The following is a 26,850-nucleotide window of genomic DNA, read 5'->3' as shown; positions in this document are numbered from 1 at the left end:
TATATAAAAAAAAAAAGAGTACAATGATTTTTATTCAGCTCAGAAAAGCATATTGTGATGTAACTGATCGTGATTTCGAAGCTGTCATATTGCCATCCGTTTATTAGCACTACTTGTAAAACCCTGTGTTTTATCAAATCTGCTGAGGCTTCATCTCCTCCCACACTGATCTCTCCTTTTTTTCACTTATCAGCAAATGTCATCAGTGCAAAATGTCAGTGTCATTATGATTGGCAGGCACAGATATGGAGATATTGATTGCTGGCACCGACTCTGAATTCATAATACTGTGAGAAAATAGTCTGCATCTGTCACTTCAAACATGTTTTAGTCAACTGCTTTCATGGGAACATTGGCTAAATAGAAAATATCCAAACACATGCAAAATGTGTTGTAATTTGCATGAATGCTACATGTGCAAGAGTATAACCTTAACATCTCATAGAAAGTGCTGGGTTAAGCTTACTCAAAGCAACAAAGCATTAATATATAAAAAAAATAAAATACAAAAATTTACCTGATAAAAATACATTTAAAAGATTACCAAGAAAACATGTTTTTAGCTTTTAATCCTTTATTAATTTCAACACAAGAGCTTAATCTTTTTTAATTTTTTTTAAACATTAGTTCTGTATATCACTGACATTCTGACAGGACAGAATCAACATGTTTTTGTATTCTATGCCAGACTACTTCTCTGGCAATAATTATGTGAAATAGTCTGTATTGAGGAAATTCTTATAAGAAAAAAAATAACCACTGAAATATTTATAAACTGAAAATAAATGCAAAAGGATCAAAAGGGTTGAAACAGTTGAAAAAACAACTCCTGATCACATTGATTTCTTCTTCTTTTTCTCTTTTTTAGTTAAGTTATGAAAGGAATATACCAAAACAAGAACTACAATACAGCTTCCAACTGTCTTTTAGCAGCACCATTGGTTGGAATCCCAAAATCCTCTTCTAATTTATTCCATAAACATTCTTTCAAGACACAAGAAAACACAGTTGGTGTTCTTCATACTTTAAAATTCATCTTTGTCAAAATTTGTGACTCCCATCAGTGTTCTTTCCTTCAAAACCATTTATGTGTCTCTTGCAATAACTGAATTGACAGTTTTGTACCAGTAATATGTTCAAAATGCTACCAGTAATCGAGAGCAGACTGCTGCCTCTCACAAAAAAAAGATGACAGCGAAACTGGCACATCATCATTTAACGTGGGTGGAATCTTAACCGAAGACCGAAAGCCTGAGTCTCAGCTGCCTCGCTTTCTTAAAGTGACCCACAGGCCATGATTTCAGCCTCCCACTGATTTAGTTCATCTTGCTAATCGAGAATAGCTCAGGGTCTGCCACTCCTGACCTCACCAGGAAATCTCAACTTGGTCTAACTTGCTCCCTCTCATCAACAGATAAGAATGCATTGACATCACGGCATCAGCCAGTGACAGCATCAGCCGATCCTCTCAGAGTCTCACAGTCAACACTTTGGGGGCTGTAAGTAGTGTTTACGCAATCAAACTCTTAAATCTGAGGCTTGGGGGGAGGGGTCGTTAGCCTAGTGACAGGGAAACCAGAAGACGGGCTCACCTTCCCGACTCCTCCTCTCCCCCCAAAAACAAAGCCCCGGCAAGTCCTTTAAAGCCCCCAGTATGGCGCAAGATTCCTACGGTCTCGCTCGTAGACGTCAGGGACGACCCCATAGGGCGTCTGCACCATCTTCACTGAAGTCTTGCCGAAGAGTTTCCTCTCATATTCGATGAGCTGCCTCCAGAAGCCACCGTTGGGTCGAATGACAGGCCGGCGTGCTTTAACCCAGGCATATGCCTCAGCCAAGGACACTCTATGGTACTTCATGAGGTAGGCCAGGCAGAGCGAGGCTGAGCGGCTGACGCCAGCGGCGCAGTGCACCAGCACGGCACCTCGCTTCCGGCCCACACTGTGGATCTTGTCTGCCACACTGTCGAAGTAGAGCGAGATGGGAGAATGCGGCATGTCAGCCAGCGGCACCTTCACATACTCCACATGTGGCCAGTTGAAGTTGGGCAGCTCGATGGTGGCATTGACCACACATGTGATGCCTTTGGACAGCAACAGGCTGCGGTTGGATGCCACGTTTCCACGGCTGAGGAAGAGGGTGGGCGTGATCTGGGCGATGCCGCCCAGCAGGCTCCCCGTCTCGGGCAACAGTCTGGGCACAGCGGCAGGCACCAGCGAGCTGCGGTGGTGGTGCTGGTGATGGTGATGGTGGAAGAAGCCCTGGCTGCGGGAGCCCATTGAGGAAGAGCGTAGGCACGAAAATGAAATTGAAAAACCTTGAGGAGGAGCCAGGACTGTGCTTCAGATCTCCTCTGTCATCCTGAAGACGGTACAGTGTGAACCATTGGACAGATCTGAAACAAAGCAAGCAGGACAAAACATTGTTTACAGGTGAAAATGAACCAAAACCTCCATCCCAACATGATCCCTGAGTAAAAAGCACCGAGGTGCTTTATTACACTAGATGACTCAAACTCCCCCTGCACCACTAAAACAGCAACATTAGCACAGTTGGGTGATGACGCTGGGTTGAGGTGAGCTAATAGCTGTATTTGCCCAGCACATTAGGGCTGCTGTCAGGCTGCTCATTGAGCTCTGTCTGTCCGGGTCCGGCAGAGCCGCTGCTTGCTCAAGGACCATGAGAAAGCTTGTTAATAAAATAATGACCTGGGTGCTAAGGGTGATATTACAGCCTGGGGAAAAGCGACAGTCTGACAATGACACAAATTCCAAAAGAACCTTTATTTGCTATTTGTATTAAACAGTCCATTTCAGTTTACACTCCATGCCAGGTTTCAATATTGGTGTTTCTTTGCATTGTGACCACAAACAACTGACTGTTTCTAAAATACTGACTGACGTGCCTCTCAGCCCATAACAACCAGCACTACTTTCTCTGCCAAGTGAAGGAAAAACTTAGCCAAATCTCCGAAGAACCTGGTTGAGAAATGCACTGGCATATAATTTATAATGCAGAATTATTATGCTAAAAGATGCTGAAAATGTGTTACTGAGGAAACTTTCATCCAAACACACTATCCTGATTATCTGAAGGGTAGGTTATTTGCTAACGCACATTTTAGTATAAAGTCTAATGATACACAACAATCTAAAGTTCAGTCAGCTAAGTTAGCTTTTCTTAACTTAGCTGATGATAGTTACCTGGATAACCAGGGCTGTACAGTGTTTGCTTTTGTGATTAGTAGCTACAGAGTGAAGATACCTACCTACAGTACGAGTTTGTGGCAAATAATTATAATAATCACAATAATACTGAGGCCATTTTTATTTCTCCTGGGGGAGCATGCCCGAAGACCCCCGTAGTAAAGGCTTAACCCCCATATCCATAAATCCATAAATCTACTACTACTACTACTACATTTTCTAACCTTCTCTATATTAGAGATGAGAAACTACCACCTTAACATCCAGTTGCTAACAGGTTTAATATAAACATGGTTTCCAGAATACTTTTTTTGAATTGGCCTTCATTAAGGGCGACAATATGACAATATTTTATCATTGCTGTGATAGACCATGTCACAACATGCTTTTCTGAGTTTATTGTGGATATTGCTGGTCGTTACAGAACACTGACCAACGGCACATTCAAAAGAGAACATAATTAGTCCTGTTTTATTGGATTTAGTGCAGCACAGTATGTGAAATGGTGAATTGAAAAAAAAAACACCGTACTCAGGTTTTCATAACATTGTTTAAATGTGGTGTTGCTGCTGCATCTGATCAAGGACTCCCTACCAGCAACAGTTAAAATGCAATAAAATTAGCAAGTTTATTTGTCTTCTTTTTAGCCCATTGGGGATTTTTTTTTCCATGGGGCCCAATACGGTACCCAGGCAACAAATAAGCATCCAGTTTACTGTGTTGCTATCATCTTTAATGTAACGGAGAGTATTCCAGTGACTGTGCCATCACGTCTTTGGAAAACTCATACCAGATTTGTGTACAGTTGCTTGGCCAGAAACAACGTGAACGGAAAACAACAGCTGCCCGCTAAAGCGATGATGGGGGACATCTCCTTATGTCAGAAACCTCCTACGCTCTGGACGCTACTGGCTGTGCCCAGCACCCAGCTGATCTCACTGCCCCTCAGGCTGCCGAACATCACTCACCCATCACTGCCAACAGCCTCCCAGGAGCCCAGCCGCTGCTGAAGTCTGTATTGGCCTGCTGTTGATTGGGGGGTGGGTGGGGGGGTGGAAAAGCTTGCCAGGAACAGGGAACAGCTGAATACAGATCAACTGCCTTCATTCTCATGCCGTCATGTTTTTTGTTATTGAAGTAGTCTCTGCACACATAATACATTTCACCTCATGGCCCTTCCCAGATGCCTTAGGGCCAGGGGGGCACTAACCCTGATTAACATGCCACAAATATCAAAGCGGACACATTAAATATGAATTGAATTTGATGGCTGGGCGGACAGCACCTGCGCTCCTCCTGACGCACTCACACTCTCCACCAGGCTGTACCCTGGAGCAACATGTGGCTGTCTCAGCTGTCCTCTCCCTCACTCTCTTGCATTCATACACATCCTTCCTATGAACATGTTCAGTCACAATCTATCGCATGCATGTGAGTTCTTTTAATAATGCCAAACCATCTGTTTGCTTGGGTGTGTGGAAATACACGGACATCAGTTATGTTCTCTAAAGCCCAGCGTGTGTTAGCATATCTGAGCTTAGGTCTCCTCAAGGCCCACTTTCATTTCTTTCAGTAAAAGCCATCCTCTTCTACAGTCCTGCCAGTCATTTTTGACAACATATATTCAGCTATGGTTGCTATGGAGTCCACACTCTGAGCCGAATGCTTAGGTAGGCATGGGAACACAAACTGAGAGAAGTATGGTGGGGCAACTTGAATATGGATGAGTGTGAGGAATCAGGAACATATCGGAGATAATCTCTATCTATGTCCACTGCTGTAGTGACCCAGTGACCAGGCAGAGCTGTGGCAGATGGCTGAAACAGCAAAGAAATGAGGACAGCGGAAGAGTGAGAATGAAGTAGTAACTAACTTCATGTAGCGTACAACACAACAGACCGTACGCCATAGCTGACCTGGTTTATTTCCATTAACAATTCAGTAGGTTGACCTCAACCTATTCACTTCATTTCCATCCTTTACTCTTCACTCTAAAGAACAGACTTCATGTTGTTATTACTATGCAAAAACTGCCTGCAAAATTTGAGACCAAAACATTTTTCACACAACTATCATAGAACCATGTCTCTGGCATCAGGCAGCATATTTTTAGCCATTTCATGTAATTACTTTCTGTGTTGTAGCTTTTTAACTTCGGATGTCTGGTTCCTATCATTACCACTGTGAACAACTGTCCGTAAAACTCTTAGAAGGGAACTTTTCACATCAAGCAACTCCAAATGACTTTAAAAAATATTTATGTCTTTAAAAATAAAGGTGCCCAATGGAACCGAAAAGGGTTCTTTGGGGCAAAGCCCCAAAAGATTGAAGGAAAAATCATGCAAGTAAAAGCTAATCTATGTAAGTTTGGGCTGCAGAAGAACATTTTGTAACATCGGCTGTGCTTCAGACCCCTTCCTCAAAAGAGTTTTCAAAGATAATGCCGCCAAAACCTGGTGAAGGACGTGTCGTGCAAGGATGCAAGTGAATTATCTACTACTGTCATCAGTATAATGTTGATTTTGCATTTGAGACCTAAACATCGAGCCAGACCTTCTTTTTGAGGCTGTGCTTGTGACATTAATACGTAAAGACGTATAACGGGTCCGGGAAACTCCAGAGAAATTTGACCCAACACTTTAGACTTTTATTTTATTATTTCAGTCTTTATAGTGTGACTCGCGGCAGCACACGGACCATATTTTAGTATGCTTTTTTTTCTTAACTCAGTAATGCTTTTTCTTTCAATTTTAGTGCAGCTTTATTGCATCTAGGTCTTATTCTAAGTCATTTTGGACCATTTATATTCGTCCTTTTGCAATAAAATTAGCATACAAAGTAGTGTAAAGGGCAGCTGGCATGTTCAAAAAAATTTATTCATGACAAAAATGGAGAGAAAAAGTTTTGTTCCAACAGCACCAATGTTTCCTGCCTTTTCTCTGGCACTGAAAAGTAAATATCTTCGCCATTTTGACTGGAAATGAAATAAATGAAAGGGTGGTTTCTGGCTTTTGCACAGCATTGTATCTATCCATCTCTCTATCTATCAGATGCTTTGTGACAAAATCAAAGGATACATCAACATCAACTTTATTCAAACGCAGAAATGAACTGGATAGCCCCTCAAATGGAGGTGTGATCATCTGTGGGAGTCCCCTGGGGTGTCGCAGCAGCAAATGAAGTGAGCAGTGAATTAAAACCCCCTTGAGATCCACATAGTGCCCACTGTGAGAGTATGTACTCCCAGTATATATGCATTAGCCTGGTATGTCAGGCAGGCATGCATGCGCATACATCACTTGAGGAGCTGTCGACACTAATGCACATCACACATTCTGAGGTGTAGGGTGTTTTGTGTGTGTGCGTGTGTGTGTGTGTGTGTGTAGGTTCTGCGGGAGTCTGATTCCACCTGTGCAAGCACTAATGGCAATGAGAGATGCCTGTGGAGCAACATGAGCCCCAAAATGGCAGCCTTTCTTCCACACCAAATGTGGAAAACAGGAAGCACAAACTGGGCTATTACTCTTCTGGCTACACACAGGCCTTAGTTTTCAAATTAAACAGTAGTCTGATTCAACAAGTGGGTCCCATTGCGAGATACAGCTCTCGCCATTAAGCCACATAGTGGTTCATATCACTTGTAATATGAGATGTGCCCATAGGAAGTGTTACCTGGTATCTTCCAGTCACCAAACAATAGATACCCTGACACAGATTGATATCAGGTAATTCAGAACTTAATCAGCTGACGAGTCCATCCAGATCCGGATGGCCTCTTGTAGAGAAAATCTCATCTGATTGAATCTACCTACATGTGTCTATAAATGCAACTATTTTCTACGAATTAATTTCCAGGCCTGTTTTTTCAGCCAAGAAGACCAGAATATCCACTTTTCCTGGCATGAAGCTTGAACACTGAGTGCACCAGGTACTTGTGATGTCACATATACAGAATGTAAGTGTTTTGTTGCTTCTGGCTGGTCTAACTCAACAGGCAGTTCACAGGCTCTGTTATTAGGTTAAGATGTCCTGTAATGTGTTCTATAATAAAAATTGCAGCTCTTGTGATTTGGAAATTACACTCATTCAAATTGCGATTTCAATACAAAATCGATTCATCTTTCAGCTCTAGTCATGAACGAGGATTTAGGTGGAAGCTGAAAGAAATGGGTTAGTAGCCACCTCAAGCCAAAGTACCACTTGAAGCAGAAGCAGCAACAGACTGCGCCTGTTTCATGACTGGATGGAACAGGTTGCTGCCAGTGAATGAGCCAAAGCCTGAAACATCTGAGATGGCATGTGGAAAGCGTCTACGACACCCACCGCCTCACATTCCTAAAAGTCTGTGAATCAGAACCCAGTCCATTACAAACTAACCTGATTCTTGTTCGAATCTCCCCCGTTCCACCTTAAATGGTGCAGCAGTTACATTGTGGCGCCACCACCATTTAAGGTGGAACGGAAAGCTGACTTCAGCCTCGTTCACAAATTGAGCGTATAATCCTGAACGCGCCTTAATCCACACAGTACGTCCGATAAACTTCCCACAAGTGATCCTATGTTGATTTATGGAAGGATATGAGCTTTGTTTAACCAGCCTGGACGCAGACCCTCATTCTGGAGTTTGTACACTATTCCTGAGCGCTCTTCTTCCACACTGCTACGCTGAGAAAGCCATTATACAGTGACACATCAACGCAAATGCGACTGACACACGTAAGTAGCGTTCGTGTAAAAAGCGCTTGTTTTGTTTTGGTATTTTTTTAGAGCGTCACTCTAAAATCGCACGACTCCTCCACCACAGCCTCTAACCCCCGATTCCAGATCCTTCCCAGAGTAAAACTCACCTGCTCCACTTCTTCTTCGGCTCGCTGGCTGAGGTGAGGAAGGCTCGGCGGGGGAAAATGTCCTGTTAAAAGGGCTGTGTGAGCTGTGTGAGCCTCGACTCGGAGGGTTCAGGCATCGCTGTCTGTCTGAGCGGCTCCATTCAGGCAAATGAAGACGAGCCCGTAGCCATGGCGAGAGGGACGAGCAGCCACGTCTGTTTGTGGGGGAAAAACCTACCGCACGGCTTTAGCAGCGAGACACAAGCGCCTCCCCTCACAGTAAGGAGCAGCGACACATCACTTCTGTCACGTTTGTTGAGATGACAAGAGATGAACAAATCTGGAAAAAAACGACTTCTCCGCCGCTTGGACTGCTATTGACCTACTTGTTGCGCCCATCGGAGTTAGCAAAAAAAAACGGGTAGCATAAATAGTAGCCTCGGGCCGATAACTGTATTATCGAAATATCGCGATAATTGAAATTAGTTAGAGAGTTATAGTTGTATAATTGTGTAAATACACTGTTGTGGATTTAAGGGTAAATACAGCTGTAATTACTTTAATATTGCATTATTTCTTACATAATGTTTAGATAAACAAAATATTCCTCCTAGAAAAAAACAGCATAGACCAGCCAGACCAGCATAAACCAGTTTAGACCAGCATAGACCAACAAGACGTTTGTGCTGGCCTGTGCTGTTTTCTTTTGTGTGTTTTTTCCAGCAAAGATACTACAGTTACGTAAATTATACATGTTTCTCAATCTAGTTCTTCAACTCCCTACACATTCACAAACCTGAACCAACTGATCGGCTGATATTTGATCCCATCCTGAGCCCAGAAATGGATGTGCAAGTACTCAAACCTGGACTGCAAGGCTACACCAGTACCTGTGCTATGCTAAACTAGCCTGTGCTGTTCATTACCTTGATGTGCCTGGACAATAATGTAAATACAGACAAATGATTATCGTCTGTAGAATTATTGCTATGAACAATATCATGATCCAAATTCAGTTATCCCTTCTAGAAAAAACAGCATAGACCAGCATGCCTGGTCACTAGCAAAACCAGCATATCCCTGCTGAAAAAAACATAGAAACCGTTAAGTGTTTCTGTTGGTACCTGCTGGTTTTGTAATGTGTTTTGGCCTTTTTAATGGGTTGGGGTCACAATGTAAAAGATCATAATGGTTTAACAGGTGACCAGTGGCTATGGCTATTGATTCTGAATGCAATTTTATGATTTTCTAATGGGGTCTAAAGATGTTCTACAGGAAACTAGTAGTCTCTGTTGGAAACCCTTAAGCCAATTCCTATTAGAATTGTTTTGGATGCTGGTATGCTGGTCAGCCAGCATTACCATGTTGGGTGACCAGCTAAATCAGCACCAGACCAACGTAAACCATGGGATGCCTGCTGGTCTGTGTTAGTTTTTCCAGCAGGGATAAACCACATGAGAGGGTGACAGAGCCTTACACTATAGCTTGCATTTACCCTGATGATAGTATAATTACTGTATAATTATCGATGGGCTAGCTGCTAACATTACTTAATTATTTATAATAACTATATTCTGTGTTTTGTGTAACATCCAGTGGTTCAGCTTGAAACCAAAATATTGCCAAACTGGACCACTGCAACCCTTCTTCTGGTTGCGCTCATCCATTTTACTCTGTACCTGAGTTTCTTTGTTTCATTTGCATATTCCCCAGCATTCTGTGCCAGACTGGAAATCTACATTATAATTCAAAGTATGTATGGGTGTAGTTCTTTAGTTGGTAATGTTCTGTTTTTTAGTGACATGTCCTTCATGAATGAGTCGGCACTTTGAGGCGGCTCTTTGGGTGAACATTGGGAGCCAGTTCATGTTGAAGAGCATTTCTTTTTAAGGCAAGTCATCCAGTGAAACTTTTTCTTAGGGGTGAATGATATGGCAAAACTATCATATCATGGTACGTAAAGACATTTTCACAGTATGTATTATGATGTGTTGTAGCTGTAGTCCGACATTTTATAACAGCCATCAAAAACTCATTGATTGATTTGTATTCAACATTTCACAAACTGTCCTTCATGGAATCCATTTAAACAGAACTAAACATGCTCTCTCTGAAATTGGTTGGGCAGTGTTCTTTAAGCTCTGACCATATCCATGGTAAGCTTAGAAAGGCATATTGTTTATCATGATAAAAATGATCAGGACAGCAATAAAATATCGTCATATCACCTACCTCTTCACCTTATCTATATCTGACTTTGGATCTGCGGCCAAATCTATCCAAAATGGTGAGATATTAGCAGGTTGTATTGTTCCTTATTATGATGATATCTTGTGCACCGGGGACACACATAAACAGTCATAGTGTAGAATATGTAGGCTATTTGAGGGGATACAGAAAGAACAAACACCAGCTTTCCTTTGCTAAGTAGCTATGTTGTAAATGCTATCAAGGTAAATGAAAGGTAATAGATGTTTAAGATTTTTGTCACAAATGCATGCAGAATGAAAGAGAAAGAAACTGGGGTTTTCTAGATGGTCTCTGAAAAAGGTGTTGGAGCCTATCCCAGGAGTCTTTCGGCAGAAGGCAGGAAACACCCTGGACAGGTCGCCAGTCCAGTCCATTGCAGGTCATACACACAGACATACACAATCACACACACATTCACACCTAGGGGCAATTTACCATGTCCAATTGGCCTGACTGCATGTCTTTGGACTGTGGGAGGAAACCCACGCAGACACGGGGAGAACATTCAGACTCCACACAGAAAGGATCCTGGTTGCCCAGCCAGGGAATCAAAGCCTTGCTGGGAGGCGACAGTGCTACCCACTGTGCTACCGCGCCGCCCCATACAAGAACATACAATATTTAATTGTGAGGTTGCGTACGCTGTTTGATAATTTAACTTATAAATAGACTAAAACAAACAATAATAAGTCATAATATTGGCTCAGTATGACAAACCTGGCATGAACGTAGAGCTGTTTGGAAGCCAAAAGAGCTGTCTCTTATTGATGAACTGAGCCAGATGATATGAGTCACTGAAAAGATGACAAAATGGAATAAACGTCCATGATTAGTTTGTAGTCTATAATTAAGTCCAATATTTTCTATTGTATGCATTTTTGAACAAGCCATACATTAGAATGATTGTACAAAGAGAACAAAAGTGATTATTAGCGTAATACCTGCACTATTTCAGTAATTACAACTGTATTTACCATTATAACTGCCCCACAACTGTACAGTTATAGAATTATTTACTATACAATTATGTTCTCTGATAATGGTATTGAAGACATAGGTACCACCCCAGGACAACTTTGTAAGGTATTTTTCTCTTTGAAAATAGAGAATAAAGCCTTCCCAGAAGGGTAGAGGCTGCTACTGTGGCAAAACTGTTTAGCCTGTATAAACCACTTTTTTCTTCTAATAATTCTTAAATAAGCAGTCCTTGTAAAAGTGCTATTGGAAGACTTACCTCACTCTGGTCTTCTTTACAGGCCAAGGTAGCTGTTATAACTCTGACTGTGTTCTTGCACTTTCAAAGCCCATCGTCTGAACTGCATCACTAAACCCTCCTCAATCACAAATGTCACGCTTCTTAAAGTCTCAACAGATCCGTGTGCCAGCACACAAACAGTCAAATGCTAAGCCTTGCTAGTTCGTGCCATGCCAGGAAGCTTTACTCGCACCCCGGTGCTTCGGTCGCTTCAGCATTTAAAGCCCAGGACAAGTCTTTTCATCTGAGGTATTTCACATCGCAGTCCAACACAAAAGCCTCACTGTTCCAGTTTCATGGCATAGTGGTCTCAGTGGCGAGGAGGAGGAAAGAACAAAGCCTAAAAGGGTCAGTGGCACACCTGATACTTCCAGCTTCTGAGAGTGCTCAGAGGCCCAGGCCCAAAGAAAGGGTTAGATGTTCACATTACAACATGGCATTTCTTCTAAGTGCAACTGTTCCGACAGCCAGTTACATCATAGCTTTGCTTTTGAATACACTAGGATGTAATGAAATCATTCTAGCTATACATTCACCTGGGGGCCCACTGCACAGTTTCTACCATTCCCTGCCCCCAGTGCACCTGATCCAGTTTATCAACTGATTATCAAGTCCTTCATGAGCTGGATCCAGTGTGCTGCAGTGAATAGGCACCAGGAGGATGCCTAACATACATTTATACCCTGCTGAAAAATCAGCATAGAATTCTTAGACCAGCTTGGAGTTTATGCTGGTTTAAGCTAGTCTGCTGCAGGTAGCTGGTTACCCAGCATGACCAGCATCCAAAACATAACATACGCCGGCTTTGGTGGTGATCAGTATAACAGCTTCCAAAACACAACATATCGTCGCAAAACCTCGTAGTTCAAAATGGTAACTTTATAAGAGCAAGAAAAGTCTTCTTAGCTTTGAATTGAAGTTGATGGAAGAAAATATTTTTCCAAGTAATTTTGAAGCGTTCCTGTTTAATTTTAAGCCATGCCTGCTGTCCCATTCATCATAAAATTTTAACACATTGTTAAAGGGCAGCTGACATTTTCAAATTCTGTTAAAATATTAAAAATGGCAATAATGGAGATACAGGATACTTTGTCCTGACAGCAAAGATATGCTGCTTTTTCTAGCAGGGTAGTCTTAACTGTACACCAGCAAAGTAGGTGTTTCTAAAAAAAGTGACCATTGAGTGTCCATACTCTATTCAAAACTGAAAACCATGCCAGATCAACAGATAATTACATTAGGGATGTGCATGCATACATACTCAAGTATTCAGGCTGTTTAATGAAAATGCAACACCACAGAACCCTTTCCGTAGTTAAGAAATGTTAGTTTCTTAGCATGTTCACCATACTTCACTGTGGAAAAGACAACGCTAGCTTTTCTACTCTCTCTCATTTGAAAAACATCATTTTGGGTGTCAACTTAAGGGAAATTATACATTTTTATTGTAGATTCATTCGCTCTTAAAAGTCAATTCTCAAAAAATGTACATATCCAAATTTCTGTACAGTGTTAGGAGCCAAGGGCCACAATGTCTGCATGCAAAAATCCTCAAAAGCTCAAAAGGCATAATCCTCGTTGGTGCAGCCAGTCCCAAAAATTTGCCCCAGGTCTGTTTTCTCAGATCACGTCTGGCCCAGAGAGACGAGCACCCCATAAGCGTGGAGCTTCACGTCAGTGATACTGTTGTTTAATATGGGTATTTATTTTTCTTACAATGTCCTGCATGTATTAACCATTCATAAACTGACGGTACTACGCTGGAGTCTGGCTGCAAGTAACACACACAGCTAGTGGAGTTACGTTGTGTCAAATCTTATACAAAAATCTGCAGTGCATTATGTACTAAGTAAACAAGGCGGTACTGGCTAAAGACAATATGTTGCGTGATCTTTTCAAATGGGAGGTGAATGATGGCTGTTCATTGTGAAAAAGGGAGAATCCTGGCAGAAGGAGAAGGAGTGAAAGTGAGAGAGGCTCAGGGAGTGAGAACATGAGCGAGTGTGAACAAGAGCGAGCTACGAGCTGCAGACTGAAGGGATGGGTCTTCAGTGAGCCTCAAATGCCAGATGAGTCACAGGCAGCGAGCCAGTGCAGTTTAATACGCTTCCAAAGACTGGAACAGAGGCAGGAGATTTACAGTGACGCTGTCAGTGCCGCCACCAGTTTCCTTCTCTGAATGGGGACCTTCCATTCAGTCAGAGAGAAACTTCACACAAGCTGAGAGATGAATGCTGAAGTCACGTGACCCTGATGTCCACTAGAGAGAGCTGATATTTTACACTGATATTTTAAAGTGTTATTACACTTTATTTTATTTTTTTTTACCTGAAGCCACTTCTCCTTTAGGTATTCGCACCCGATAACTTTAATATGACTGGTCAGTCATTGGTAAATGTGTTCGTGGTTGTGACATCACAACCACATTAAATTTAAAATGGACTGTTTTTGCAGCTTAGTTTTCATGTATGAACCGGGGAGTTAATTAGGTTTAATCACATGATTTGAAACAATGTTTATGCAGTAAATTAACACTATTAGTTTACTTTGCTAATCTGTGCTTTTAGCTATAGGCTCCTATGTTGATTGCCTAATAAAGAACAATATTTGTCATTTTCATTGAGGGATTTTTGCCCTTTTGTGTTTCCTTGGTTGGATTTGAGTTGGGACTATATAGGAAGATGCAGACATTGGAGAATCCGGCAAACCAATCAGAATTAGGGCAGATTTTTCATCAGTAGCTCAACGCCAAAACACCAGCCCACATTAACCAATGTCTCTTTTACAATGGTGTTCCAGGTCAACTGTAAAAAAAAAAAATATATATATATATATATTAGACCTCAGGAATAAAGTTGTAATATTTCAAGAATAAAGTCATAATATTTCAAGAATAAAGTCATAATAGTTGGTAGAGTTATACTGTTGAACTCCAGTGCACTCACTCTTCATTGCCACCAGTAAGGTGACCGAGACCCCAACGTGTTTTGGCAGCACCCCACCAATAGGCTACTTTAGCCTTGAAATATTGCGAGTTTATTCTTATAACTTTACAACTTTATTCTCTAAATATAACAACTTTATTCTCAAAATGTCATACCGTATGACTTTTTATCTTGAAATATTACGACTTTATTCTCAAAATATTATGACTTTATTCTCAAAATGTCATAGCGTACGACTTTTTATCTCAAAATATTACCACTTTATTCTTGAAATATTACTAATTTATTCTCAAAGTCTATTATTTTTATCTTTTTTTTACAGTGGCCCTAAAACGCTGTCGTACTCTTTAGCTGTGCCTGACGAACTACCAGCATTTTGAAAATACCCCTTAATGGTGGTAAAACGACTGTAAAACGGGACTAAAATGTGTCTGCAGTAATCAGCTGCACAATTTCACACAAGTAAAACTTGGCTTTGGAGGGGAGCTTGTAGATAGAGCAGCTCTTCCCCTCTCTCTTTCTTTGCTGCCACTGGATGTCTGCCGAGCAAAGTGTGGATAATGTTCTTTCTGCGCAGTTTGTTGGTTAGTCTAATTTACCCAACAAATGCTAACTTTGCTTTAATGATTTGTTGCCTATTGTAGCCGACTAGCCACAGTATTGTACTTTGTTAATACTCCCCACTACAGTTACTGTACTCCCAGTTGAATGTAACTTTACCTTCATAATCTGATATCTCACACAAAGTGTGACCTCTGCCAGAAAATAAAAGCTTAAAAAATGAAAGAAATCTGCAGCCCTGGGGTTGTTTACGTAGCCATGGCTATGCCTGAAACAGCCAAACAGTCCTGATGAGGCAGAGAAGTTTTTCTAGCTTTTCAAAGCATTTAAAATATTGTTTAGGAGGTTTTTATTGACTGAAATCCGTCTCTGGTTAAGGAAATGTTTAGAATCACTGACACTTTTAATATCTGCACTCAAGTCACTGTTAAACAAAAAAGCACAATTAATTTTCCGTGTAGAGAGCCAGAATGGGGTCAAAAGCTTTGCTGAAGTCAGAACAACAACACATCATCGCTTATAGCACAATAGCAGGAAAATGTGTATTGAGGCCAGCAGCTAATTAAATGGCTGGACAGGAATGTTGAACGTGGTGCCTAACCCATTTCAGTGTCCCTGTGCGAGAGCTGGAATAGAAATAGAGGCCATGTGCCAGGCATGCTGGCGGTCGCACAAAGTATCCCGGCCCTCCAGAGACTGTCCTGCTGCCTCCCAAACACCCTTTCAGCTGGATGGCCGGGACCTGCTCAGCTGCCCTCATCCACCCAGAGAAGAGATTCCTGAAAAATTCTTAGATCACTTAAGTCCAACCCCTACCCCTAGGAGTAAGACTCAGATCCCCTGATGTTTTTTAATGATCTAAACCTTTCATCTCATGTCAGCCCTGCTCTATCAGGTATTTGGCCTGGGAGCACACATGCAATATGCTGCACTGTGTAATGCTTACCAGTTAGTAAGCAAAAAAAAAAAAAATTGAATTACAACAGCTATGAATAGTTTTGACCGCTATTTTGAGGCACTGATGCATCTCTTGTGTTGCGGGTGTGGGAGGAAAAGAGATTGTGGGTGGAAAAGGGCTTTGTGGTGAGAGCAGGGGACACAGCGGAGGGCTAAATCCGGCTCTGTCTGATCCCACAGGCACCCGTGTCCATGCCTGTCCAGCTGGGACAGCAGCGAATACACCCACGGTAAGTATGTGCACGAGTTTGTGTTGGGAGCAGTGTGTGAGCTTGAAGAGGTGGGCAAGGTTCGCCATCACACTGCACACCTTAGCAGGATAGCTCTCTTACCACAACATACCTTCTGCTGACCTGGCTATGCTCCGCCCACAAATGCCTTCATTGTAACTACTGTTGCGAGGTTGGACAGCCGAAATCTCATTAAACCTAACGAGAGATTATGCCACATAAGCCCTAAAATTAGACCGTTATTCATTTCAGATGGCATTTGTTTTGTAAGCTTGTGAAAGGCCACACTATTAGGACAGATTGGTTGTAGTTTTTTGTGTAAAGAAGCTGCCGATAGGTTGGTAGCAGATTCTGTGTCGTTGTTTTCATTCAGGCTAACAACATAGTCCAGCTGAGCAGCGCAGCATTTTAAACTGAAAACATAATATAGCAACTCTAAACAAACATTACAGCTTGTCAGTGTGAATAACTGAGATGTTCTGTCAAAAACTTAGTTGTGCACTACAGTTGCTTCTTGTTCTGTGTTAACATGTTGGCAGCAGACAGACGATAAACCAGATATTGCATTGTTTTCAATGGAGCCTTTTCAAATTCTGCCACCGCCAGCATCAAGAGTTCGGTTAAGAATTCAGTTTTCCCTACTTTTGCTGTCGACCGCAGCAGTGAAATACACTCAAATTTTTTAGGGAGCCAAACTCAGCTTAGTAAAAAATTGACACTGAAATCCTATGTAGAACCATTTCATGCTTAAATGGTCCTTTGCATGGTGGAAAGGTTCTTCGGATTGACGGATAATGTATACATGGTTCTATGTAGAAACGTTTTGAAAATGGTTCTATATAGCACCAGACAGGGTTCTGCTATTGTTACAATGTCAAGCTTGTAACAGTAGAAGAACCCCCAGTTTTCAAAAAAGAGGAGCATATACATTTATAGGTTCTATATAGAACCATATACACACAGTCTCCATCAATCCGAAGAACCTTTTCACCATGCAAAGGACCATTTAAGCATGAAATTGTTCTACGTACATGTCAGTTTCTTACTAAGCTGAGTTTGATCTAAACCAGCGACAGTGGTGACAGTATTGCTTTTTTACCTCTATAAATGCTCTACTTTCTACATATTTAGGTGGTATGAATTCTTTGTCCTTCTTTGGTGACCCCTGATGTTTCACGTTGTTGGATGTTTGTCATAAATGTCACGCTTTCTTGTGAACATGCATGACGAAAGTTGCTGACCGCTGTTGTAAAGCAAGTTAACCGTGTCTGCTTTATCTTTAAGCTTTTTCTACTCTTTGTAGAAAAAAATCTTTCATTTTTTCATTACAGATGTGTGCGATCTTGTTTTAGACATGATTAAGCAGTTGCCCTTCTTCCATCACTCAAGCAACATAGTGGGACAGTCATAACCCTGAAGTTCTTAGGGGGCCTCGTCAGCTGTGAGTCCCTAAGCCACTTATGTTGCTGATTAGGTAGAGTTGCCATTGGTGTTATGTATTGTCAATATGTCATCAGGTATTAGTAATATTAGTGTTATCATTTCGCCTACATCTACACTGGGGTACCTCAGGCTCGGGATTGGGAACTGTTGTAACAGAGTGCACTTTAAAAGATCCATGCAAAAAATGCAGGAGTATATGAAGCACTGAGGCTCAGCTGTAATGAGATATGCTCCAGAGCTGTAGCTTTAAAGCTGTATACTAAAAAGCTAATCTGGCATTTTTACCTCCAGTAAACACACACTAAATGGGCTAAAAACAGCGCACTGCTGAATGGGGATTATGCTGTAGGCTGCTCAGGATTGAGAGAAGACTATGCTGTGATGAGGGGATGGGGTGGGGGAGCTGGGGGGCTCCAGTGCTGAGCTGAGTCTGGGTTAGTCACGACTCTTCAGCCCAGCAGATGAGCACGAGCAACAGGGCGATAGGAGAGTGAGAGAGCGAGAGAGAGTGTGTGTGTGTGTGTGTGTGTGTGTGTGTGCTTGTTTGTTTTTGTACATGTTCAGGACTTTGTAGGAAAAAACAGGAACAGAACAGGGTCAACCCACACTGTCAAAATGTTTTCTTTTTTTTTTTTAGAAAGACAGGTTTTGAAATAACTGAAAGGGTAAAATTTAAAACCGAAAGGGTACATTATTTTGGGTTAAGCTTTGGCTCAGAAGACTGGCATCTGTATAGACAGATTATATTTGTATATTATAATACAGGTGGAACATGAGACCCCTTGTCCTGACACTGACTGAAAACAAACCTGTGAGTGTGTGTCTGTGGTCCACCACCCCCCCACCTCCAACCCAGCCCAGCCCAGCCCATCCTCTTTTCAGCCTTCTGCTCCAGAATGCCAGAAACCTGGTTGCCAAGGGAACCATGCGTGTTGACAATGGAAGACCAGTTCACCTCTGTGTTAATCACCACCTTACAATAACAGCTCTGAGAGAGAGAGAGAGAGAGAGAGAGAGAGAGAAGGGACAGAAAGAATAGTAGAAAGAGAAAGAGAGAGAGAGAGAGAGAGCAGGGGAGAGAGACAGAGAGCAGGGGTGGGAGAGAGAGATAGAGAGAGAAGGGACAGAAAGAATAGTAAAGAGAGAGAAGAGAAAGAAAGAAGAAAAGAGAAAAAGAAATGGAAAGACAGAAAACAGGAGTCAGAAATGGAGAGAGGGAGACAAAAGGAGAGGCAGATAGAGGTAGACAGAGAGATTGAGAGAAAGGGGAGAGAGAGAGACAGAAAGAGAGTGAGAGCAGTGGGAGAGCAGAGAGAAGGGAAAGAAATAATAGTAGAGTGGAAGAGAGAGAGAGAGAACAGGAGACAGAAAAAGAGCGGTGAGGTATTCAAAGAACGAGAGATGGAGAGAAAGGAGAGAGAGAGAGAAGCCAATGTCAAAGCTGCCTCCCTTTAAAGGATCTGGACGGCAGCGTTGTGGGAAAAATGCCACGACTCGTCTTGTTTACTCTCTGATCTGGAGGGAATGTTCTCAGGACAGACTGTGTGCCTCAGTCACAGCCTAAGATCAATGGAAAGAGAGAGAGAGAGAGAAAAGAGAGAGACAGACAGACAGACAGACCATGGGAGAGCAAGAGAGAGACAGACATACAATACAGCAAGGCAGACTGATAGGGACAGCGAGACTGAAAGACATAGACAGAAAGAAAGAGAGACACTAAGAGAGATAAAGAGAGAGCGAGGGACAGAAAGAGAGATGGAGAGAGAGAGAGAGAAAGAGAGATGGGGAGAGAGACAGAGAGTGAGAGAGAGAGAGAGAGAGAGAGAGAGAGAGAGAGAGAGAGAGAGATGGGGAAAGAGAGAGAGAGAGAGACTGAGAGAGAGAGAGGTGCTAGAAGGTTTTTCCTCTGAGGACCTGATGCAATTTCCATAAAAATGAGTCAATGAGAGGGTGAGATGTAACACTAACACTGGAGGGCTGTAAAGTGAAAGGTGTCGTGACATTGACTGTTAAGTGAACTAACATAGTGAGCCGCTTTACTAACCAGTGCAGAGAAAACGTCTTTAAGACTCAGAGTCATCTGTCTGCCATACATCTAAAACCGCCATTTCAGAGCTCATCCTCCTACACACACACACACACACACACACACACACACACAGACCACAGAGCCTGACACAGCACCCAGCACAGAATTCAGCTTTATATTACACGTCTCTAATCACTGTGCGCTTCAATCACTTTTACAGTCATAACATTACATCATCATAACTCATCTACAATCATTACATGACATTCAAGTAAACATGGATGTTTTAACTGTAAAATTTTTTTCTGTAAGTTTTTTATGATGTAATGGAGCGCCACACTATACACTAAGATGCACTGTGTATTCGCACATTGGTTACAGTGTACCAGCTTTTAGAGGTATCACCACCACTGTGAACAGTCCTCTAGAGTCAGGTTTCTCTAGAACGGAGCATTTCACACCAAACCACTCTAAATGACTTTGTTCACATCTTAACCACAGAATTTTGCAGAAATTTTGAAAAAACAGTGGAATTCCCCTTTAAGTACAGTCCCACTTTTGCTGAATATGCTAGAAAAAGCAGGACATGTTTTAAAGCGATTGTATTAGTGCTGTGTTATACAGTGTCTATGCTAGTTCACGGTTATTGACAAAACACAATATTTCAGTTTTAGTGATATTTTAGCAACACATCTGAAGACAATGAGCATCATAGATCTGTTACAATGCCCATAAAATAGGAGTGCCCCTGCTGCCAGTTTGATTTTAGCTATTTAATTGTATTTTATATTATTCATAGTATGCAGCACCTGAAAGACACCTGCAATGTAATTTACTGAGTTTTTAAAGTTGAAAATCCACAAAATTTTAAATAAATAGTATGTTTTTTTCCTGGATATTTGCTTTCTGTCTGGTTACGGTGACAGTACTCAGCTAATGTTTACAATACTGTGTATGGGTGTTTTGGACACGAGTATAGAGTAGGCAGAATGGGCTTCTTAACTTTATTGATGAGGATCTGTTGACTTTATTAATGCTGTAAATATCTCATACCAGGACTTACCATGTTCTAGTGGTCACCGATTCTAGTGATCCCTCTCTGTGGAGTTGTGAAGAGAAGCCTGCAAGCATTGAAATGGAACAAGTGTAGATCATAGTTTTTAGACCTTACACCAACTGGCCACTTCATTCAGTACACCTCCTTGTTTCTACACTCATTGTCCATTTTATCAGCTCCACTTACTATATAGGTGCACTTTGTAGTTCTACAATTACAGACTGTAGTCCATCTGTTTCTCTACATACTTTGTTAGCCTCCTTTTCCCCTGTTCTTCAGTGGTCAGGACCCCCATGGACCCTCACAGAGCAGGTACTATTTGGGTGGTGGATCATTCTCAGCACAGCAGTAACACTGACGTGGTGGTGGTGTGTTAGTGTGTGTTGCGCTGGTCTGAGTGGATCACAGCAGTGCTGCTGGAGTTTTTAACACCTCAGTGTCACAGCTGGACTGAGAATAGTCCACTGACCAAAAATATCCAGCCAACAGCGTCCTGTGGGCAGCGTCCTGTGACCACTGAAGGATTAGAAGATGACCAACACAAACTGTGCAGCAACAGATGAGTTACTGTCTCTGACTTTACATCTACAAGGTGGACTAAAAAGGTTGGTGTGTTTAACAGAGTGGACAGAAGAGGGGGGAATATAGAGGGGTGATGGATTCAGAGAGGAAGCCTTAGTTGCTGTTTCTTATCAGAGCATGGAAAGTGCAGATAGTTTTTGAAGTCGTACCTGAAATAATTTTTTTTTTTAACTTTGTTAGTTCATATTCCTGGTCATATTAGGGATGATTCATCATATCATTTATGATTATTTATGTTTCCCTGTAATCTTCTATCTACTTTTGTAATGACTTTGTCCTGCCTTTAAAACGTCTGTTTGAGTTTTGGTTGCATCACAGTGCGCCAGTCATCTACAGTGCTGTGAAAAAGTATTTGCTCCCCCACTTCCTCTGTTTTTTTTTCATATTTGTCACACTAAACGTTTTCAGATCCTCAAATAAAAAATGTAATAGACAGTGAAAGATGGTAGTAGAGAGTAGAATATATGATTCTGTCAGTTATGGCAAGTTGCCTAGGCCCTAAAGCAGCAAAGCATCCCCACACCATCACTCTACCACCACCATGTTTCACTGTTGATATGTTCTTATAGTGGGATGTTGTGTTAGTTTTTTGCCAGATGTAACAGGACATCTGTCTTCCAAAAAGTTTTACTTTCAACTCATCAGTCCACAGAACATTATTCCAAAAGGTTTGAGGGTCATCAAATGAAGTCATTTGAACCTCTTAGGAGTAGCAGTGGTTTTGGATTTGCAAATCTCCCATGGATACTATTTTTGCCCAGTTTCTTTGTAATTGTGGACTTTCTAAAGGTAAACACTGACGCGAGCGAGGCCTTCAGTTCTTTAGATGCTTCTCTGGGTTCTTTTGTGACTTCCTGCTCTTGGAGGCTGGCCAGTTCTGGGAAGATTCACCACTGTCACAAATTTTTATCCATTTGGAGATGTCGGCTCTCGCAGTGGTTTGCTGGAGTTCCAGAACCTTAGAAATGACAGTGTGTCTCTTTCCAGACTGATTTTTTTCAATAACTTTCTGTCTCATTTCTTCTACAATTTATTTTGATTGAGGCTTAGTGTGCTACTTGTGGAGACCGTCACATTGCTGGAAAGGTTCTATTTCAGTAATGTTTAGATTCTGCAGGGCTGACAGTAATGAAGCCTGGGTGTGTCTAGTTTAATTGATTCTAATTATCATAGAGTATAAATATCACTGTGTCACTTTACCTGAAATTACTATGAAAAGTGAAAAGAGGCACTCAACTATGTCTATAATGTCCATATCAAAACTATATTCAATATAGTGTTAACACTTTTACATTCAGGAGGTTTGTGAAATCTTAGAAAAACACAGGATATGTGTATGTAACTTTTACGAGGGTCCATCTACCAAAACGTTTCCTCACTTACGCTTAGTTCACTCTAGCTAAAAACAGAACTAGTATGAAACTGAACTATTCCTTTAAACAGGCTTCCAAGTTACACTATAGCTACTGGCTGGTGCTGACCTCTAGATGCCTGTGAGGCATGGCCACACCAGGAGTCTCAAGGGCGGTGCACACCCTCTGGAAAAGGGACTTAAATGTTTATTATGTTGTTGTTTGTCACTTAAAGGTATGTGTTTATTGTGTTGTGTTGGGCTGTGGGTGTTGTGTTGGGGGTTGGTCTAGCGTCAGGGTGAAGCCTGTGGATGGTGGTGACCTCCTCCTGGAGTTCAGTGCTTTGTATGTTCCTTGCTGCCCTGGTGTTTAATAAAGAGCACTTTTCATGGAAAACGTGGCCTCCCCTGTGTCTTACTCTATGCTGATGCTACAATACGTTTCCAGGCCTAAAAGCTGTCACCTGCATCTATTCTGAGGGCTGAGGCAGTTAGAGAATTGAAGCACAAACTCTGATAATAGGTGCCAGAGTCTGGGGACACAGACTGACTCACTCAAATGAGGGCACAAAGATGGGCAAAAAGGTTGTCATTAAAAAAAAATCTCACTTGGGAGGCACAGAGGTGAAATCAGGCTGACCTCAGCGAAGAGGCTGAACTGAAGTGCGAGGACATGATGCAGTGGAGATGAATAGAGATGAGTGAGTAACCTGCTCCACAAAACCAGATCAGAACAGCAGGCCGACTGACAGAGAGTGAGTGGGAGAGGTGAGAAAAGACACATCTGCCTCCCGTACCTACACATGAGGGGGCGAGAGAGGAGGAGGAGGGCATTTAATGAATTGCATATAAGCCAATCCTATGCAAATCTCAAATATGTAAATGCAAACCTACAGACACATGTACATACACAAACAATGGCCAAAAGTATGTGGACACCTAACTATCAAACCTTGTTGGAGCTTGTTGGATACCCCATTCCAAAACCATGGACATCAACCCCATGGACCCCCACTTTGTGGCACATAGCAGCCTCCACTCTTCTGGGAAGGCTTTCCACAAGACTCTGGAATGTGTCTGTGGGAATTTGTGGCCATTCAGTCAAAAAAACATTTGTGCCTCACAAATGACATTCCAATTAATGCCAAAGGTGTTCAGTGGGGTTGAGGTCAGGGCTCTGTGCAGGCTACTGGAGATCCTTCACACCGAACTCATCTAACCATGTCTTTATAGACTTCACTTGGTGCACAGAGGCACAGTCATGCTGGAACAGGAGAGGGCCTTCCCCAAACCACTCCAGTCGACGCTTGGGGTTGCACATAGTGATCTTTGGCTTGTGTACCGCTTCCATAGAAGTGGGTGTGACTGAAACACCTGAATTCAATAATTAGCAGGGGTGTCAATATACCTTTGGCCATAAAGTGCAGGTAAAATGAAAGGTCATGAAAAAATTTCCTCCTGGTTAATTAGCTCAATCTCATACTGAACATGTGAAAAATCTAACCTTTAATTCAAGCAATGAAACTATATCAAAATAATTACAATAGTAATAACTTTTAATGAAACCACAGGTCATTATTATTGGCACCTATGCATTTAGTACTTTGCGCAACATCCATTGGCCAACAGCAATAAGTCTTCTCCCATAGCATTAGATTAGAATACAGATCAAGGAAACTGAGACCACTCCTCAAAAGAGAATCCCTCCAGATCCTCGAGGGCCCTGCGGCCTCTCTTTTGGACACTCCTTTTCAGCTCGTCAGTGGGGTTTAGGTCAGTGGACTGGGATGGCCATGTCAAAAGCTTGATTCTGTGGTCATTTAACAATTTTTGTGTAGATTTGGAAGTATGTTTTAGATCATTGTCTTGCTGGAAGATCCAACAAGATCCCTGCTTACTGGCAGAGGCAGTTAAATTTTGATTTTATGCCAAACCCACTGAATATTTGTTACCAAAAAGCTGTTTTTGTTTCATCAGGACCCAGTTTCAGTAGTGTCTAATGAACTCCAGGCACTTAGCTTTGTGATCAGATGGAAAAAAGTCTTTCTTTTTGCATACCTTCCTAATAAGGTTATTGGCATGTGGAAGTGTCTATTTGTAGTTTTGGAGACTCAGTGACCCCAAAATGCTGCCAGCTCTTTTGCAAACCTCAACTGGGATCCTTGGAGAAATTTCTGTCTCTCTAACCATCCTCCTCACTGGGCCCAGTGGTAAAACACTCTTCCAGGTAGGTTCACTACAGCTCTGGTTGTTTTAAACTTTTTAATTATTGCGCTAAGAGTGGGTATGGACATTTTAAGGCAGGTAGCTGATTTTTTTTTATAGCCATTGGTTTCTGTATGTGTCTTCAAAAAATCTTCTCCATGGTGATTGATAACTAATGAGAATTTGACCTTTGTGCAACCTCATATTTGTACCCCAGGAGAAATAGGAGGTCATGGATGTCCACTTAAGAGTTCCCGAACACTCAGATGGACTTACAAAAGTGAAATATTTATGGAAAACAAACTTAAGTTACATTTTATTCTTATGTATTTCAAGGGGTACCAACAACTGCCAAAAGTTTTAGTTAAAAAATATTTTTTTACAAAAGTTTTTTTTTAGACTAAGTTTACTTAAATTAAGGTTAGCTTTTTCTCATCTTTTCAGTGTGGGAAGGAGTTGATTAACCACAGTCATTTTTTATGATCTTTTTTCCCTGACTAGCTGTTGAACAAAGCTAACAAGAGCACATTAGACAAATGTTTCTTTCTTTTTGACCCAGTCAAAACAGTCTAAAAAAGAGGATGGACATCAAAATGATACATTTTAGTCTCAGATAACATGCCAGTGAAAACTGTGTGAAAAACCAAGGCAAGAACATGACATGACTGACTTCATAAAAATGAACCAACGCCTTGGTTGAAACTCTATAAAATTCAAATCAAATGACGTAAACTGTGTAGAAGCGTGACGCTCAGTGGACATTGCACATAGAAAAATAACTTGTTAGGAAATATGTTTGGAAGTACAGCGCTGCACCCAGTGCTCACACTTACTGGAGACAGTGTGTTTCACTGAGGGTTCAATACTCATTTGGGTTGCAGCTTATCAGCCAAGGTGAGATGTGGAGCGCTAGTCAAGCTGCTAATGCTAATCACACTGATAATGCTGCCAACATTAGTCACGGCTCTAACCTCACACTGCTGTCACACTCTTCACAACAGAGTGAAAGAGAGACTGAGTTAGTGCGTGAGAGAAAGAATGAGTGAGGGAAAAAAATGAGCACGTAAAATACAAGAAAATTACTGACTGTATAGAAGCTCATCTCACCAGGTACACAAGATAAAAATGCCTATTTTTGTCTCCTTCTCTTTTTTCTGGCATGTTAAAATTTTGACTTAGTAAACTCTATAGCTAAATGTATGTGGACACCCCTTCTAATTATTGAGCTCAGGTGTCAATAATGCCACCTTTGCCACAAGTCAGTTTGTGAAATTTCTGCCCACAGTCAGCTGTAAGTGCTATTATTGTGAAAATTGAAACATCTAAGAGCAACAAGTTTAGTCACAAAGTAGTAGGCCAAACTCACAGAGCAGGGCCACAGAGTGCTGAAGCATGTTCAAATCGCCTGTTCTCTGTTGTATCACTCACTACAGTTCCAAACTGCTTCTGGAAGTAACATCAGCACAAGAACTGTGCATCAGCAGCTTCATGGGAAATGGCTTTCAGCTGTACACAAACCTAGGATCAAAGTGCTGGCTGGAATGGTGTAAAGTACACCACCACTGGACTCTGGAGCAGTGGAAACGTGTTCTCTGGAGTAATGAATCACATTTACTGCTGGCTGTCTGGACGGATATGGGTTTGGCAGATGCCAGGAGAACACTGCCAACCGAAATGCATGGTGCCAACAGGCCAACAGTAAAGTTTGGTGGAGGAGGGATGATGGTCTGGGGCTGTTTTTCAGGGTTTGGGCTCAGCCTCTTAGTTCCAGTGAAGGGTAATGTTAATGCTACACCATAGAGACAGAGACATTATATGCTTCCAACTTTCTGGCAACATGCCTGTTTTAGAGGTCCATGAAGACATCGCTTCACGAATTTACTGTGGAGGAACTCCCGTGGCCTGCACAGAGCCCTGACCTCAACCCTAGTAAACACTTTTGGGATGACTTAG

The 26,850-nt window shown here is 41.8% G+C and overlaps 1 protein-coding gene across 2 annotated transcripts; it reads right to left on the bottom strand.

The window, feature by feature from the left end:
* Window positions 1-782: 782 nt before the first annotated feature.
* dusp14 (dual specificity phosphatase 14) lies at window positions 783-11,743 on the bottom strand. Of its 2 annotated transcripts, XM_036559325.1 has the most exons (3): window positions 11,517-11,743; window positions 11,000-11,076; window positions 783-2,395 (listed from the first exon to the last, which is right to left on the bottom strand). In XM_036559325.1, the coding sequence occupies exon 3, from the start codon at window positions 2,277-2,279 to the stop codon at window positions 1,641-1,643; it is 639 nt and encodes a 212-aa protein (XP_036415218.1). In that variant the 5' UTR covers window positions 2,280-2,395; window positions 11,000-11,076; window positions 11,517-11,743; the 3' UTR covers window positions 783-1,640. The 2 variants fall into 2 exon arrangements, with proteins under 2 accessions (XP_036415218.1, XP_036415209.1); XM_036559316.1 differs by lacking the exons at window positions 11,000-11,076; window positions 11,517-11,743 and adding an exon at window positions 8,054-8,298.
* Window positions 11,744-26,850: the final 15,107 nt, after the last annotated feature.

This window comes from Colossoma macropomum, unplaced genomic scaffold (genome assembly GCF_904425465.1).
Source record: "Colossoma macropomum unplaced genomic scaffold, Colossoma_macropomum, whole genome shotgun sequence".
Lineage (NCBI taxonomy): Eukaryota > Metazoa > Chordata > Actinopteri > Characiformes > Serrasalmidae > Colossoma > Colossoma macropomum.
Note: the sequence above shows the minus strand (reverse complement) of the source record. Positions and strands in the feature narration are given on the sequence as shown.

Coding starts and splice junctions, on each gene's coding strand:
- dusp14 (XM_036559325.1), bottom strand. CDS start 2,279: ATGGGCTCCCGCAGCCAGGGCTTCTTCCACCATCACCATCACCAGCAC.